General features: G+C 33.5%; 1 protein-coding gene across 1 annotated transcript in view; it reads left to right on the plus strand.

Moving 5' to 3' along the window:
* The first annotated feature begins 1,845 nt into the window (after positions 1-1,845).
* The window catches only part of LOC124354720 (protein Wnt-7b), a 117,318-nt gene continuing 106,643 nt past the window's right edge, over positions 1,846-12,520 (plus strand). Inside the window, exon 1 of the mRNA XM_046805377.1 lies at positions 1,846-2,201. Within this exon, the coding sequence (XP_046661333.1) occupies positions 2,125-2,201 (77 nt within the window). The 5' untranslated portion in view covers positions 1,846-2,124. The remainder of the gene's footprint in view (positions 2,202-12,520) is intronic.

Below are 12,520 nucleotides of genomic sequence, written 5' to 3' on the forward strand. Positions count from 1 at the left end.
TCACATAGAGTGGTCTGCTGGCCTTACCAGATTCTGCAAGAGGTTCACCTTTAATTTACGCAACTCATCATAATAACATTTATTGGACGCACAGGAAATCACCCGAAATCATCTTAATATGACAGAACACACAATTAAAATTCACTGTTTATTGAATTTTACACGTAATTTCAAACAGAACATTAACATCGTCTTTGAATTTATAGAGGATGCTATGGACGAAGTCATATTGGTCTCTAGTCCAAATGTCTACATGTTATAGGACGAAAGACATGTGGATACAACCTTTTTAACATTTTTTGCGTTACGAGTGCTGGTACCCATAATACTGCTCTTTTTTAATCCACTCGATGTGAAATCTGTAATCGTGCGCAGCCTCTGTAGCTCTGATGGTTATTCGTTTTTATATGCTGCAAGATAGTACGCTAGACCACGTGTCACGTAACATACTTTGCATAGCATAGGGACTTTCCATAAAGGGACATCCATATCATGGAACTCAATAGTGCATGTGTAGAACTGAAATGTTATGAAAAATCAATAAAATTTCATTGTTTTCAAAATATCCCTTGAATGATAAGCTTTTCTAACGCTCTGTCAAGAATCATTGAATTCAATCTTACGCGTGTAGTAAATAAAGTACCGAGCAAAATTTAAAGCCTATAGCTTAATTCGTGATCGAGGTTGCTAGTATTTTAAGTAAGCGCTCAGCAATAAACTCAATCGTTTAGTATCTCGAGTCTTGGTTGCTTTATGAAAGCAAGATGTGAGTCCTAAACTATCAAAGATGTCTGCGATCTGAAGTGATAAGCATGTGGGAGAGAGGAAGCTTTCCTTTCCCTATCCGATATGAGTCTTCTTCCAGTATGCGTAAGTGATATCAAACAAGATAGTAAATAAAGTAATTCGATAGAAAATGAATGAAAGAAAGGCTCTGAAGTAAAAGGTAGAATTACAAGGTCTTGTAAAGTACAATCATATCCTTATATCTGTATTCGATATCTTTACCTTCTACTTGAAAGCAAATATTCCTTATAAAGGGAACATAGCAAACACTCGATCCCAGAGTTCTTTGCAACGTTGTCTATATACTCTGGAGAGTCACTGGGAGATTATTAGTCCGGCAGTATGATTATTTTCCGTTTTACATTAATATAAACTCATATTCAACCATAATTCATGAAGCACATACTGGACTGATCAATTACAAAAATAGTTGTTGTCAACGTTCAGTGGATTTCATTCAATCTACTCAACATATAAAAGTTATGATCATTACATGTAATACAGACTGAAATTTATTACAGTTGATAATTTATAATCAAAATACATATCATGGAAAGCAACGCCTCCTTTAATTCTAGTGCCTAAATTGTATGCATACTTTTCGATTTACTTGACGCTTACTAAATGAGCTTATTAATCTTCGCGAACAACTATATATGATCAAATTTCGATAAAAGAACAACATCCATACAAGTGCAACAGAGGTTTGGTGTTTTGGTAGCTTTTAGAGCACTATACGTTTCAATTGCCTGTTATTTTGGTGTATGCACTGTTCTTTATTTATTCAGAAAAAATAAAGATTGCAATAAATAAAGTAGTTTAAGAAAACCTTCAATTTTTTCAATGGACAGAAATAAAATGAGTGTTTTACATTACCTCACCCCATTCTATTGGAGTGAAACCTCATCCTCTGTCGGTTGCTCAATTTGCCTACATGACAGTATAATGACCCTACTTACATGGCCGGACACTGGGGACGGGCCACCCTTGTACATCCACCTCACCTATTGTGGCAGAGTCCAGGGCGACAGCGGCGGCAGGACCGGGTCGGGCAGGTCGGCAGCGGCGGCGGCAGTGGGGCAGCCGCTACTCAGTCTTCGGCCCGACACCTGGTGATAAACATCGCTTATCAGACGCCGCGCAGCACCGGCCTCGTAGTGAAAGTGACAGTGATTTTAACGCAAGATCGACGAGGTGTCTTTTCACGAGTGTTTATAAAATAACTAGTGCTCCTGAAATGAAGTAATCCGACGAGGAATCACGGTTTTGTCCCATGGTGGAAGCCGGAGTGTCGAGTTAACGGGCGATGAAGGACCGAGGGGGTTGCGATGAGGCAGTATGCTGACACCTCGTCACATCCTTCGTGTTCTCAGTATCCTGGCTACTCTGTCCTTACTGACCAGCTCTAACTTTAGGTGAGCACATATCTCTTGTAGTAAATTATTATGATCCATATAATTTTATACAACTGAGGAGCAAACACATTTTTCACACGAGTCAAGAAAGAATAGGATCGATTGGTAGTCGTTTCAGGCTTTGTGTTATATATTTCTATTTAAGTTAATTTTTGTTACTATAAAATAAATGTTTACCATATTTTTGTTGAAACTTGACGAAAAATAAACCTATAAATCGAAATACTGTTTTGTAATTCTGGTCCAACTCAGAAGTAAAACTTAATTTACAGGTGCAGTAAATTTTAGAAATGAACTAATAAAATAAAATGCTTAAAGAAACTTAAACCTTAATTGACGAAATGTTAATGGGAAAATATTGTCGGTTTTCCATATTTAATCTGATAATAATGATTCTAAACTAACAATGCATTTTAGTTCCATTATTTATGGTATTTAATAATTTTATTTTGCTCTAAAACGTGGTGTACAAAATATTATTTCATTTAAACTCATATTGATATTATGTGTGAAACCATGAAAAAGCTAATCCTGGCAGAATTGATTTAAGTATTAAAACAACTGGGCTACAATCTACAAGTTTCAAACAAAACATCGACATGTCTTAAAAACTGAGTTGTCAACAACAAGGGTGTCGTACACGTGTTTTGCTTTTTAATTAAAAATCAAAAATATTCTTTACTGATTTTTTATTATTTATTTGCTACTGTATTTTCCAGCTTTGTGAAAGATAGTTAAAGCTATATAAATATTTTAATGTTATGCTCAGGTGTGGGTAATTATGGTCTTATAGGCCTATACTACTGTATAATAAAGTAGGTTTACAATTTTTGAACTGTAATTTGCTTTAGTCTATAACATTTTAAACAATATGTAATAATGGTGAATAGGATGTTTATAATTAACAGATCTAATTTACTCTTTTTGGATTGTTCACATAACATAATAAGGATGAAGTCGTAGCCTGTAATAGCCTAGTGCAGCCATATGAACGCAGAGACGTGTGCATCTCGCGCATTTCTCACTTTATTATCTGGGCTGATACGTGTTGCAGAAAAACATGAACTTTATTCTTATAATAAAATAGCAATGAAGAAAAGCTGCACACATAACTAAGTCTAATTAAAAAGCGCTGGATCCAACAGTGATGGATTCAAACTAATATAATTAAATTTTATAGACTAATAATGTTAGATTTGACTACAGGTATAAACAGATTAAAAGGGATAACTTTAAAATAAAATTAGAAATTGGTGAACACCATTTTTAAATCAGTATTCACAAAAATATTACTCGACACATGCATGCCCGTCACATGCATACATTGAATCTCGTGATTACTATTAACAGTCACGTAAACATTACTGTAATTATTTACTAAGTGAAATATACATAAAAATTCAGATTTCAGAAGTTCATTCAAAGCACTATTAACCAAGAAAGTTACTCTTTTTATGACGTAAATAGAAATAGAGAAGTAAAATTATATCATTAATTTCTTTACCACAGATGTTTTGACCGTTATCAAGATTTGCAATGTCAAAAGCGAGGAAATAAACGAGCACATTAAGTCGCCCTTGGCTCGCGAAGAGGACAGGAGTGTCCCTAGTATTATTTTTTTATCACGTAAACCACTCTGTTTTACAACTTTTATGAAGTCAAATATCAATAAATTTCCCCTGTACGTAAACAGTTTAGCATCATGCAAATGCACAGTTCTAAACTACTTTTTTATTAGATATTATAGAAAGGTTTAATTTCTATAATATCTAATAAAAAAGTAGTTTAGATTTTTCACTTAGTCAAAAGCACGATAAAACCGGTAGAACCTAAATCGTCATTCTCTTTTAAAACATGACATGAAGTAATATTAATTGTTTTTATAAATTTTTTAATTTTCAAAGAACAGGAATTAGATACTCACTACTGCCCAGTGGCTCAACATTTTTCATCAAGAACGAACACATATAATTAAAACAACTAATTTAATAGATTCTAACATTTTAGCCATGACTACAAAATTATTTTTATTACTCTACATATATTGTGTGATCAAAACATATTAATCAGAATTTTTTATTTGGTTCTCCATTTCGTGTTTAATATTTTCAATTTAAATCATAAGGTCCAGAGTAATATGTGAGAAATTACAATCTTTTACTTAAATAAAATATACTTAAAAATATTAGGAGTGCAGCAATATTTACGAAAGTAAGTAAATAATTTAAACTATGATAAATAATCACCCTCATCGTTTTTTTGATTCTAATGGTAACTTATCTCTTTTAGAGTACATTATTATTTTGAAATTTCAAAATCACAGCTATGTAAGATAAATTTTCCAAAGAGAAAAAAATGAAAATATTTTTAAACGTGGCACAAGGAATGAAGGCATTTAAAATAGGAGATTTGGACAATTTTGTAACTAGCCTCAAATAAAAACGATAGATGATATACATGTAAATGCCTCCAGTACGTACATGATTTATTGCTTTGGAAAGTGACACTTTTTTAATAGTTTACACCTTTTTTGAAATGACTTTTGCATGGAAATAAAGTTTATGGAAATTATGTTTATAAACAAGAAACATTTTCTCCAGTCGTTAAAATAATTAAAGGTCTGTTACGAAAATTTCGAAAAATGTACACTAAACAAAAACCTTAAGGCAACTCAGATAAATAACTTGCTTAGCTTGAAATGAATTATGATGATTTTCTAATAATCAAACAGTGTCACATACGTTGATCTAAATTACATTATATATCCTAAGAACTATAAAAAATACATTAAAACCACTCTAAAAATTCAGAATATTAGAAGCTGAAGGCATTGGCTAAATAATTCAAAAAGAAAAAGTGTAACATCAGGTAGAATGCAATGGTATGTGCTATGCCATATAATAGAAGGCGTTGTGTAATAAAGGCGTTTATTGCCTATGAATATATTTTAAAAAAAATGTTTATTTTTTATTATATTTTTATAAAGGCGCTCCCGGCCTCATTACCTTATTAGTAACTGCTCCATTCTTCGGTTTGATGCAGATGTCTGCAGATGTCGTGGACTCAATGAATCAAAGTAATTTTCAGTTTATTTAACACTTATAGTGGTAATTAGTTTCACCGGATGTATGGGTAAGATTACTATCAATGCTGCTTAAACATGTTACTAAAATAGATTGTAAAGAACAATTTCATAAGCTGCCCCAAAACAAAGTATACCAGTAGTCAGCAGAGAGACCAGGAAATATGCTCAATCCATTGTTTTCTACTCCTCTATATATTTATTAACGAAGTCTACTTACTTACCTTTTACATATAAAACCAAATGTATCTGTATATGTCGGTAGATCACAACGCAGTAATTGGACAAGAAGCTATCCATCCATATTGGTTCAAGCATAACCAGCCTTGGTATGAAGTTAGTCCAAGCCTGTTCAAGATAAGCCTGTTCATATATTTGGACTCATTCATACACCATAATATGTTGAATATCAATCTTGTGACGAACTATATAATTTTATATCTATTTGGTTTTCAACAAATAAGTCATATTTGGTATATTTCTTCCTAAAGGATGGTATCTTTATTCTTTGCTGCATTGAAGTTTTGCCTCATCAATTAGATTTTCCAACTCCAACTATCAGTCATAATTCATTCACATTCTTATAATGAAGAATTGTCTAGGCTAGGTATAAATAATATTATATTTTTGAAATATATAATTGGTCTTTTCATATATAGTGATAATAACCTGAATTATGTAATTTTATGGTTAACATTTTAAAAGCCTCCTTAAAGCTATGCTCAGTTAAGAGTATAATAAATATAGCAAATTAGCTCTAATTGAAGTGTAGTATATTTTATTCTTAATGACAGGCATATCTTCCAATGCCATTAACGTATCTCAGGAGTGTTTTCAAAGGGGCTGCTTATGACGTATCTGTTATGCTGTGGGAAAAGAGTGAGAACTCGCGCATAAAATAGTTGTATACGAATCTATTTTTTATTGTATTAAAGTATTCTCTTTGGTTGTGTATCATATAAATCTAATAATCCTTAGAAAAACGTAGTGGCTTAATTGGAAAGAAAATTACCAGCAAGAGTAAAAGTAAATATAAAAGTAATATAACACATTTTTTTAAGAATAAATTTCCAATACAAATTACATCTCTTCACCAACCAAGAGAGTACTGCAGTTTCAAATCACAGAGGAGGTCATTGAAAACTTCAGCTGATTAAGGAATCCAATTTTAATACTCCCAATTTTAAAAATATACCGAAGTCCAGTCTCAATTGGTAAGCGAGAAATGCCAACCAGAATACTGTACATTGCAATGTGATTGCATGTTAATTTAAATGTATCTAAAATACAACATATATGGCGTCGATTACATATTTTACATGTTTGGTAAAAATATTTGTTTTGAAATCTCAGTCAGTTTATTAATTGAAGCCAAAGTATACTAAACATTGTGGTGCGTGTTAATTGAAATGTACTTAAAATTCAAAAACACAATACATATGGCTTGGTTTAGATGTTTTTATTGTTTTCTAAAAATATTTGCTTTGAGGACATTTTACTCTAAACCGGCAATTTTCGTTCCTATTTTTCAAGACTGTTTAAGTTTTATTTTTTGCCATGTGAGAAGTTTTGTTTCAACAGAAGATAGGAACTCAATTTACGTTTTAATGTTTTCAACGGCTTCTTGTAAATGAGCGAAACCACTTCCAGATTTTGTATGTCAAATACAACATGCATTCTGAATATTTGGGCGTTGTAGTTCTATTGTTTGGCGGGAATTGTGCGGATAGACGGGCACGGACACACGATATTTTACGGCCGGCCGAATTAGGTTACGCTCAGCCAGGAAAGTGTAAAACCTTTCTCATATTTTTACACTTTTAGGCGGTATGCTGTCCAATTATAATTTAATATTTTCTCACAAATCACCAAGAATGTATTTTCTATCACTCACGATACTTGTAACAACTGATTCCCCGTCAACGCACCTCGTACAGTCTGTTTAGTTCGCCATATGTGCGGCAATTGGCGAGGTAGCGTCACGGGCAGAGACCCGCGGGAGAGCTGAAAGCCGTCACCACTTATTAAGTTGTAAAGAAGCCCTATAACTAAGTGTGGGGCCGTGGGACAAAAAGTCATCGCCGGTCGTGGGGCTTTATTGGGATATAATAAGTTACCAGCGAGGCTGTAAATACGGCCGGTGACAGCACAATAACAAGCCCTACAAACAATACTGCAGAGCGAGATGAAAACAGAGATACGGAGAATTAATAGAAGTCCGTTTGATGTACTTGTAACCCGATCCTTGCTAATCAAGAGTTATAGGTGGATGTCTCCACGATCATTTTACCCCGCTCCGACCATTAGTCAGAGTTTGAGACGCTTGTTTGGCCCTAACTAAGCTCATCTTTTCCATATCGGAAATCATTTATTAGGTTCTTTACGGTCCGTGTGTGAACAACGACTCGGAGATAATTTAACGCCATCTTCCACGTAGTGGGATGCATTAATATTGATTTGGTGGAGATCCCACAATTGATCACAGCTCGTTGGTTTGCTGACGTGGGAGGTGCGCGTGAGTTAATGCGCAGAAATAAGGTTTTGATTAGCAAGAAATGATGTGAAGAGAGTTTCTGACAAATTGGACAGCTCAACGTAGGATAGATTCGTGGGTGCATCACGGGTCCATCCATTTTCCTTGCAAAAATGCGCCAAACCTAACTGATATAAAAACCCCTATAAATTTTATTGTTTCACGTGGATACCATTTTATAACACATCATATTTTAAAGTTCGAAATATTTACAACATTGTTTGGACTTCAGAGACACAAATATTTTCTGGTAAATTGTATTTTTATACCTTTTTGACTATCGTTCAATGATTTATAACGTAACCTAACGTATAAAACTGAACATCCTTATAAATTTAATTTTAAAAGGTGAACAGAGAATTGATTTTGAATAAATATGCATTTAATTTTAGTAAAAACCAGCATGTGCTTTTACAAGGGCTCAAGCAATACTATCTTTCTCAGTTTAAAGTAAACATCTAAAACAGGTCTCAAGGAATAGTTAATTGCTTAGACGTTACAAAATAAAAACCTCAATTTGCGGAAACAATACTGAAGTTGACTTAATAAGTTCAAGTATTCAGTTAAATAATGTTTCATATTCGTTATTAAAATATTATTAATATTAAAAACTAAATTTTCGCTTACATTGATTATTTCTCTCAACCTCATGGGCTGTTTCATTAAGGAATAATCGGCGAAGCGTAATACCGAAAATTATACAATACGTAATACACTTTAAACAAATAATATTTAAAGAGTTGGATAGTACAAATTGTAAAAGGTTACTTGCGATGTTGGCTGAACTTTCACCGCTTTAATCCATTTTGGCCCATCAACCGACGCGGCGCCACTACGAAAATATTACTTTGTTTTGGCCAATGGCTTGAAACAGATTAACGTTGTTGGTGTCTGTCGATTGACAATGAAACGAATTAAATCAACGTTGAAATTGGAAACAAGGGACTTGAATGAAAATCATTAAAGAACCAAATAATACTGACGAATTAGAGAATAGTTCCATTTTATCAGACACTCTCTGACCATTAGCCATTTGTTACGCTTGTTGCGTAACAGTTCAGCTATGCTTATACTTCTGTACTAAAGCTCATTTATTAAATTCCGTTTCTGTCAATAGAAGCGATGTGCATGGTGGATGACTGATCTGTGTTATGAATGAATAACAAATTGATGAATAATCAGATAAATTATGATGACGGCACGAAGTAAAAAACCATGGCTCATCATTTGTTGAACTGTTACTTAAATCTGAGTAATTTTTTAAAGCTACTTTGAATATATTTAAAGAAGACTCAGAGATATTTACAGTTAATTTATGGTAACCAAATAAATACAAGGTAGGAGCTTGCCAAACTACGTGTCACGTAACGGGTTTCGCTGAGGTTGGATGCAAAATTTGAAGGCTATGGTTCATTTCATTAGGCTACATTTATTACAACTTTACATATTAAAACGTCACACGAATAACTCGTTGTCAACATGATTACCTATAAGAGAAACGTAATTATGTTTGCTAACGCTCAGCCACATGGAGTGACATGCACCATCATTAAACTCTTTGTTGCTTATTTAGAAATATAACTTCATGCAAAATGTTCAAGTTTATAGGTTGATTCGTTCCTTAGATACCATGCAGACCGACATACACAAACAGACAGAATTAAGTTTTTCCAGCCCACGAGTGATAGACTTTGCTTCCGCTCAGCCAATAATCATAATAATATTTTAATTAAAGACATTAGGTTGTATCTTAAAGATTCTATAAACGATGACCTTTCATTAAATTGTTCACAAAACACGCATGTGTCCCAAAAGTCTCCTCACAGGTGACAACTATCTTTACAGATCGATAATAACATAATCTGAAATTACTGTAATGGTGTTCAAAACTATCCACAACTTCCAAAAGTGTTGTGAAGAAATTGAAGGAGTGCCGCTCTAAAACTTGAAATTTGGAAATTTATCAAGTAATACCATAAGATACACAAATTGATGAGATAAAACGAATGCCATTGCTAACTCCAATTATCGATTACAATACTGTCCGAGACACACTTAATTATTATATTATAACAAGTAAAAATTTTGTTTTCTTCATACTGGAAACCTTCTCTTTAACTTATTTATCCTTCTTCTCCTGATTCTTTATTCTAAATTCCAGTATATGCATTACATGAAGCACAATTAATATGGTTAAAATTCGTAATTACTTGATCACAGCGCCGTAACGTCAATCCACGATCAAAACAATTCCAAGTTTATTTATTTTACTTGTACAATAAAAGGAGAGGCTGGTTTCCTTTTTAGCCTAATATTACCCAACCATTTAGAATTTTATTAAACAGTATAAGGGAGGGATCAGAATGTCATCTTTATCTAAGTTTAACTCAGACTCAGTTAATCTAGAATGGTGTGACCACCTCTGACGGTTACTATTAAAATCACTACGCTTCTCCTCACAGCAGATTAAGATACCCCGTATACGGTATTTTTCGTAAATCACCTGAGGGCACAGAAGTATTTGTTTAGTAGACGCGCAAATCTCCTTTAATATCGTTAGTTGAAACCTTACGTAATTTAAAAAATTGCCTGTTTGTACAAAATACTGGTACGTACAAAACAAATACGTCACATACTGCAATGATGTACCGGTTCAATTTATATGTTTAATTCTCTTGGCTTAAAATGTAGTATTATTACTCGTATTTCCATAAAATTTGGATTTTAAGAAATATCCAAATAAGACCCATAAGAAATTTTCATCCCCAGTTCTCATCCCATCTCACTGCTCTAGCGGGTGAAATGTCGTAGTGGGCACTTTGACATGGACGTTCTAACTATTCTTGAAATCAGTCAGTAGTGACTATTGATGGTATAAAAGTCTTCACCTCCGCAATCCGCATTATCGTTCTATGCAATATTGGGAAGAATTTCCATTTATGCAACCCCTATTATCTCACTGTTGAGGACATTGTGAGGAATCCACATCTATGTAACCCATCTCACTCCATGCCAAATGTTCCAAAATGTTTTGGCGAAAATGAATATTTCTTGACTGCTCTATCAACTTCATGACTCGAATTTGAAGTCATTCAGTAATGAAAGTTCAACTCCTAACGAAGAGAGTGTCTAAAAACATTAAGTATAGTTCAATTTGGAAGAAGTGTCGTTGAAAACATTTAAATAAATTTTTTGTTAAGAAGAGAACTTTACGCTAGCACTTACGCTAGCTATATTTTCACTCACCTATCCAGTATGCTTGTAAACAACATGTTTGCATTATAATCAGTCAACGAGGAATGCTGTCTGCAATATCGGCAATGAATCAGAAGTTCGTGGTAGTATTTCTTCCCAAGGTGTTCTTGGTATCGAGTTTCAGGAACGATTATCCTACAAGTACTTCCAACATACCTTAAGTTTTTTTTTTATTAAGTTTTAAATTCCGTTGCATGTTTGGCTTGGCCCTTTGTGTGTATAAGTATTAGTCATCTTGAGAAACTTTGTAAAACTGTAACACGTTGTAAATTGGTCTTTTGACCGTTGGAAGTTAAATAAATAAATAAATAAACACAAGGCTTGAGTCTCTAGTCAATACATGGTTGGACGGTAAGAGAGAGAATAAGTAGATATAATCTAACAGCTTCAATAATACTTAAAGCAACGTAAAGCTATTTACTCGCTAACGAGTAATTCTAAATGTCAGGTAAATGTGTCAGTATTATCGGGACCTCGATCATTTTATTAGTTATTCTACATAAGCTTTTAGTTCTTCAATTATTTCTTGCGTACTTGATTATATCTTTGATTATTAGGATTGGCTTTGTAGACATTAATGTTTATAGGTTTCTATTCTTAGAGTTCAATGATTAACCTCTTAACGTGACAGAATGTCTGGTTCTGAAGATACTCTGTCTTTATTTTCTTTTAAACCCGAGGAAGCTGTTCTGGCAACCCTTGACTAGAGTTGCAGAACGTATGATGGCCACATTAAACTGACGATGACACAGTGTCCGCGGATTTATTCGAGGTTAGATAGAGTGAAGCACATAGTCCGAGAGGCTAGAAACATCGATCAATTTCTTTAAAAGAGGAAATATCTCTATTGATTTCAAGACACCATTTGTATAAGTTGTATAGGCCTACTTTTACATGCAAATTGGATCTTGCCCCCGGAATACTAGTAGTGTTTAATAGATTCTTAAGTCCGATTTAGCGTAAAGAACACGTTTTGAACTCTTGGAGTGAGTGAAGTGTCTGTATTACTTGCTTTTTACCCTGCTGAAAAAAGGCTTGAGTCTCTAGTTAATACATGATTGAAATATATCTCTATGTAATGATTGTACAAAGTCGTTTAGTGCGGAATTCTTGCTAAGTTTGAATCTCACCGTTGCTTAAAAACACACAAGAAAATTATATAGACTGATTTAAATGGACTGATAAAAACAATTGGGGGACAAAATGACCTATATTATATTGGGGGATTAGTTACATTAAAAGAAATCTCAATGGCCTACATATGTATCTTTATGTTACTTTTTGTCCAGTTTCTTATTTATTTATTCCTCTCTTTCTATTTCCCATTTTTATAGTTGGTGTTAAAACAAATAGTTCATAAAAATTATGTACAAAGATTGTACAGATCTGCAAGATTGTGAAAGTGTAAAGGTTATCCTATCTTTCTTTTACTTCAATGTGGTCGTCCAT

This window comes from Homalodisca vitripennis, chromosome 2 (assembly GCF_021130785.1).
Source record: "Homalodisca vitripennis isolate AUS2020 chromosome 2, UT_GWSS_2.1, whole genome shotgun sequence".
Lineage (NCBI taxonomy): Eukaryota > Metazoa > Arthropoda > Insecta > Hemiptera > Cicadellidae > Homalodisca > Homalodisca vitripennis.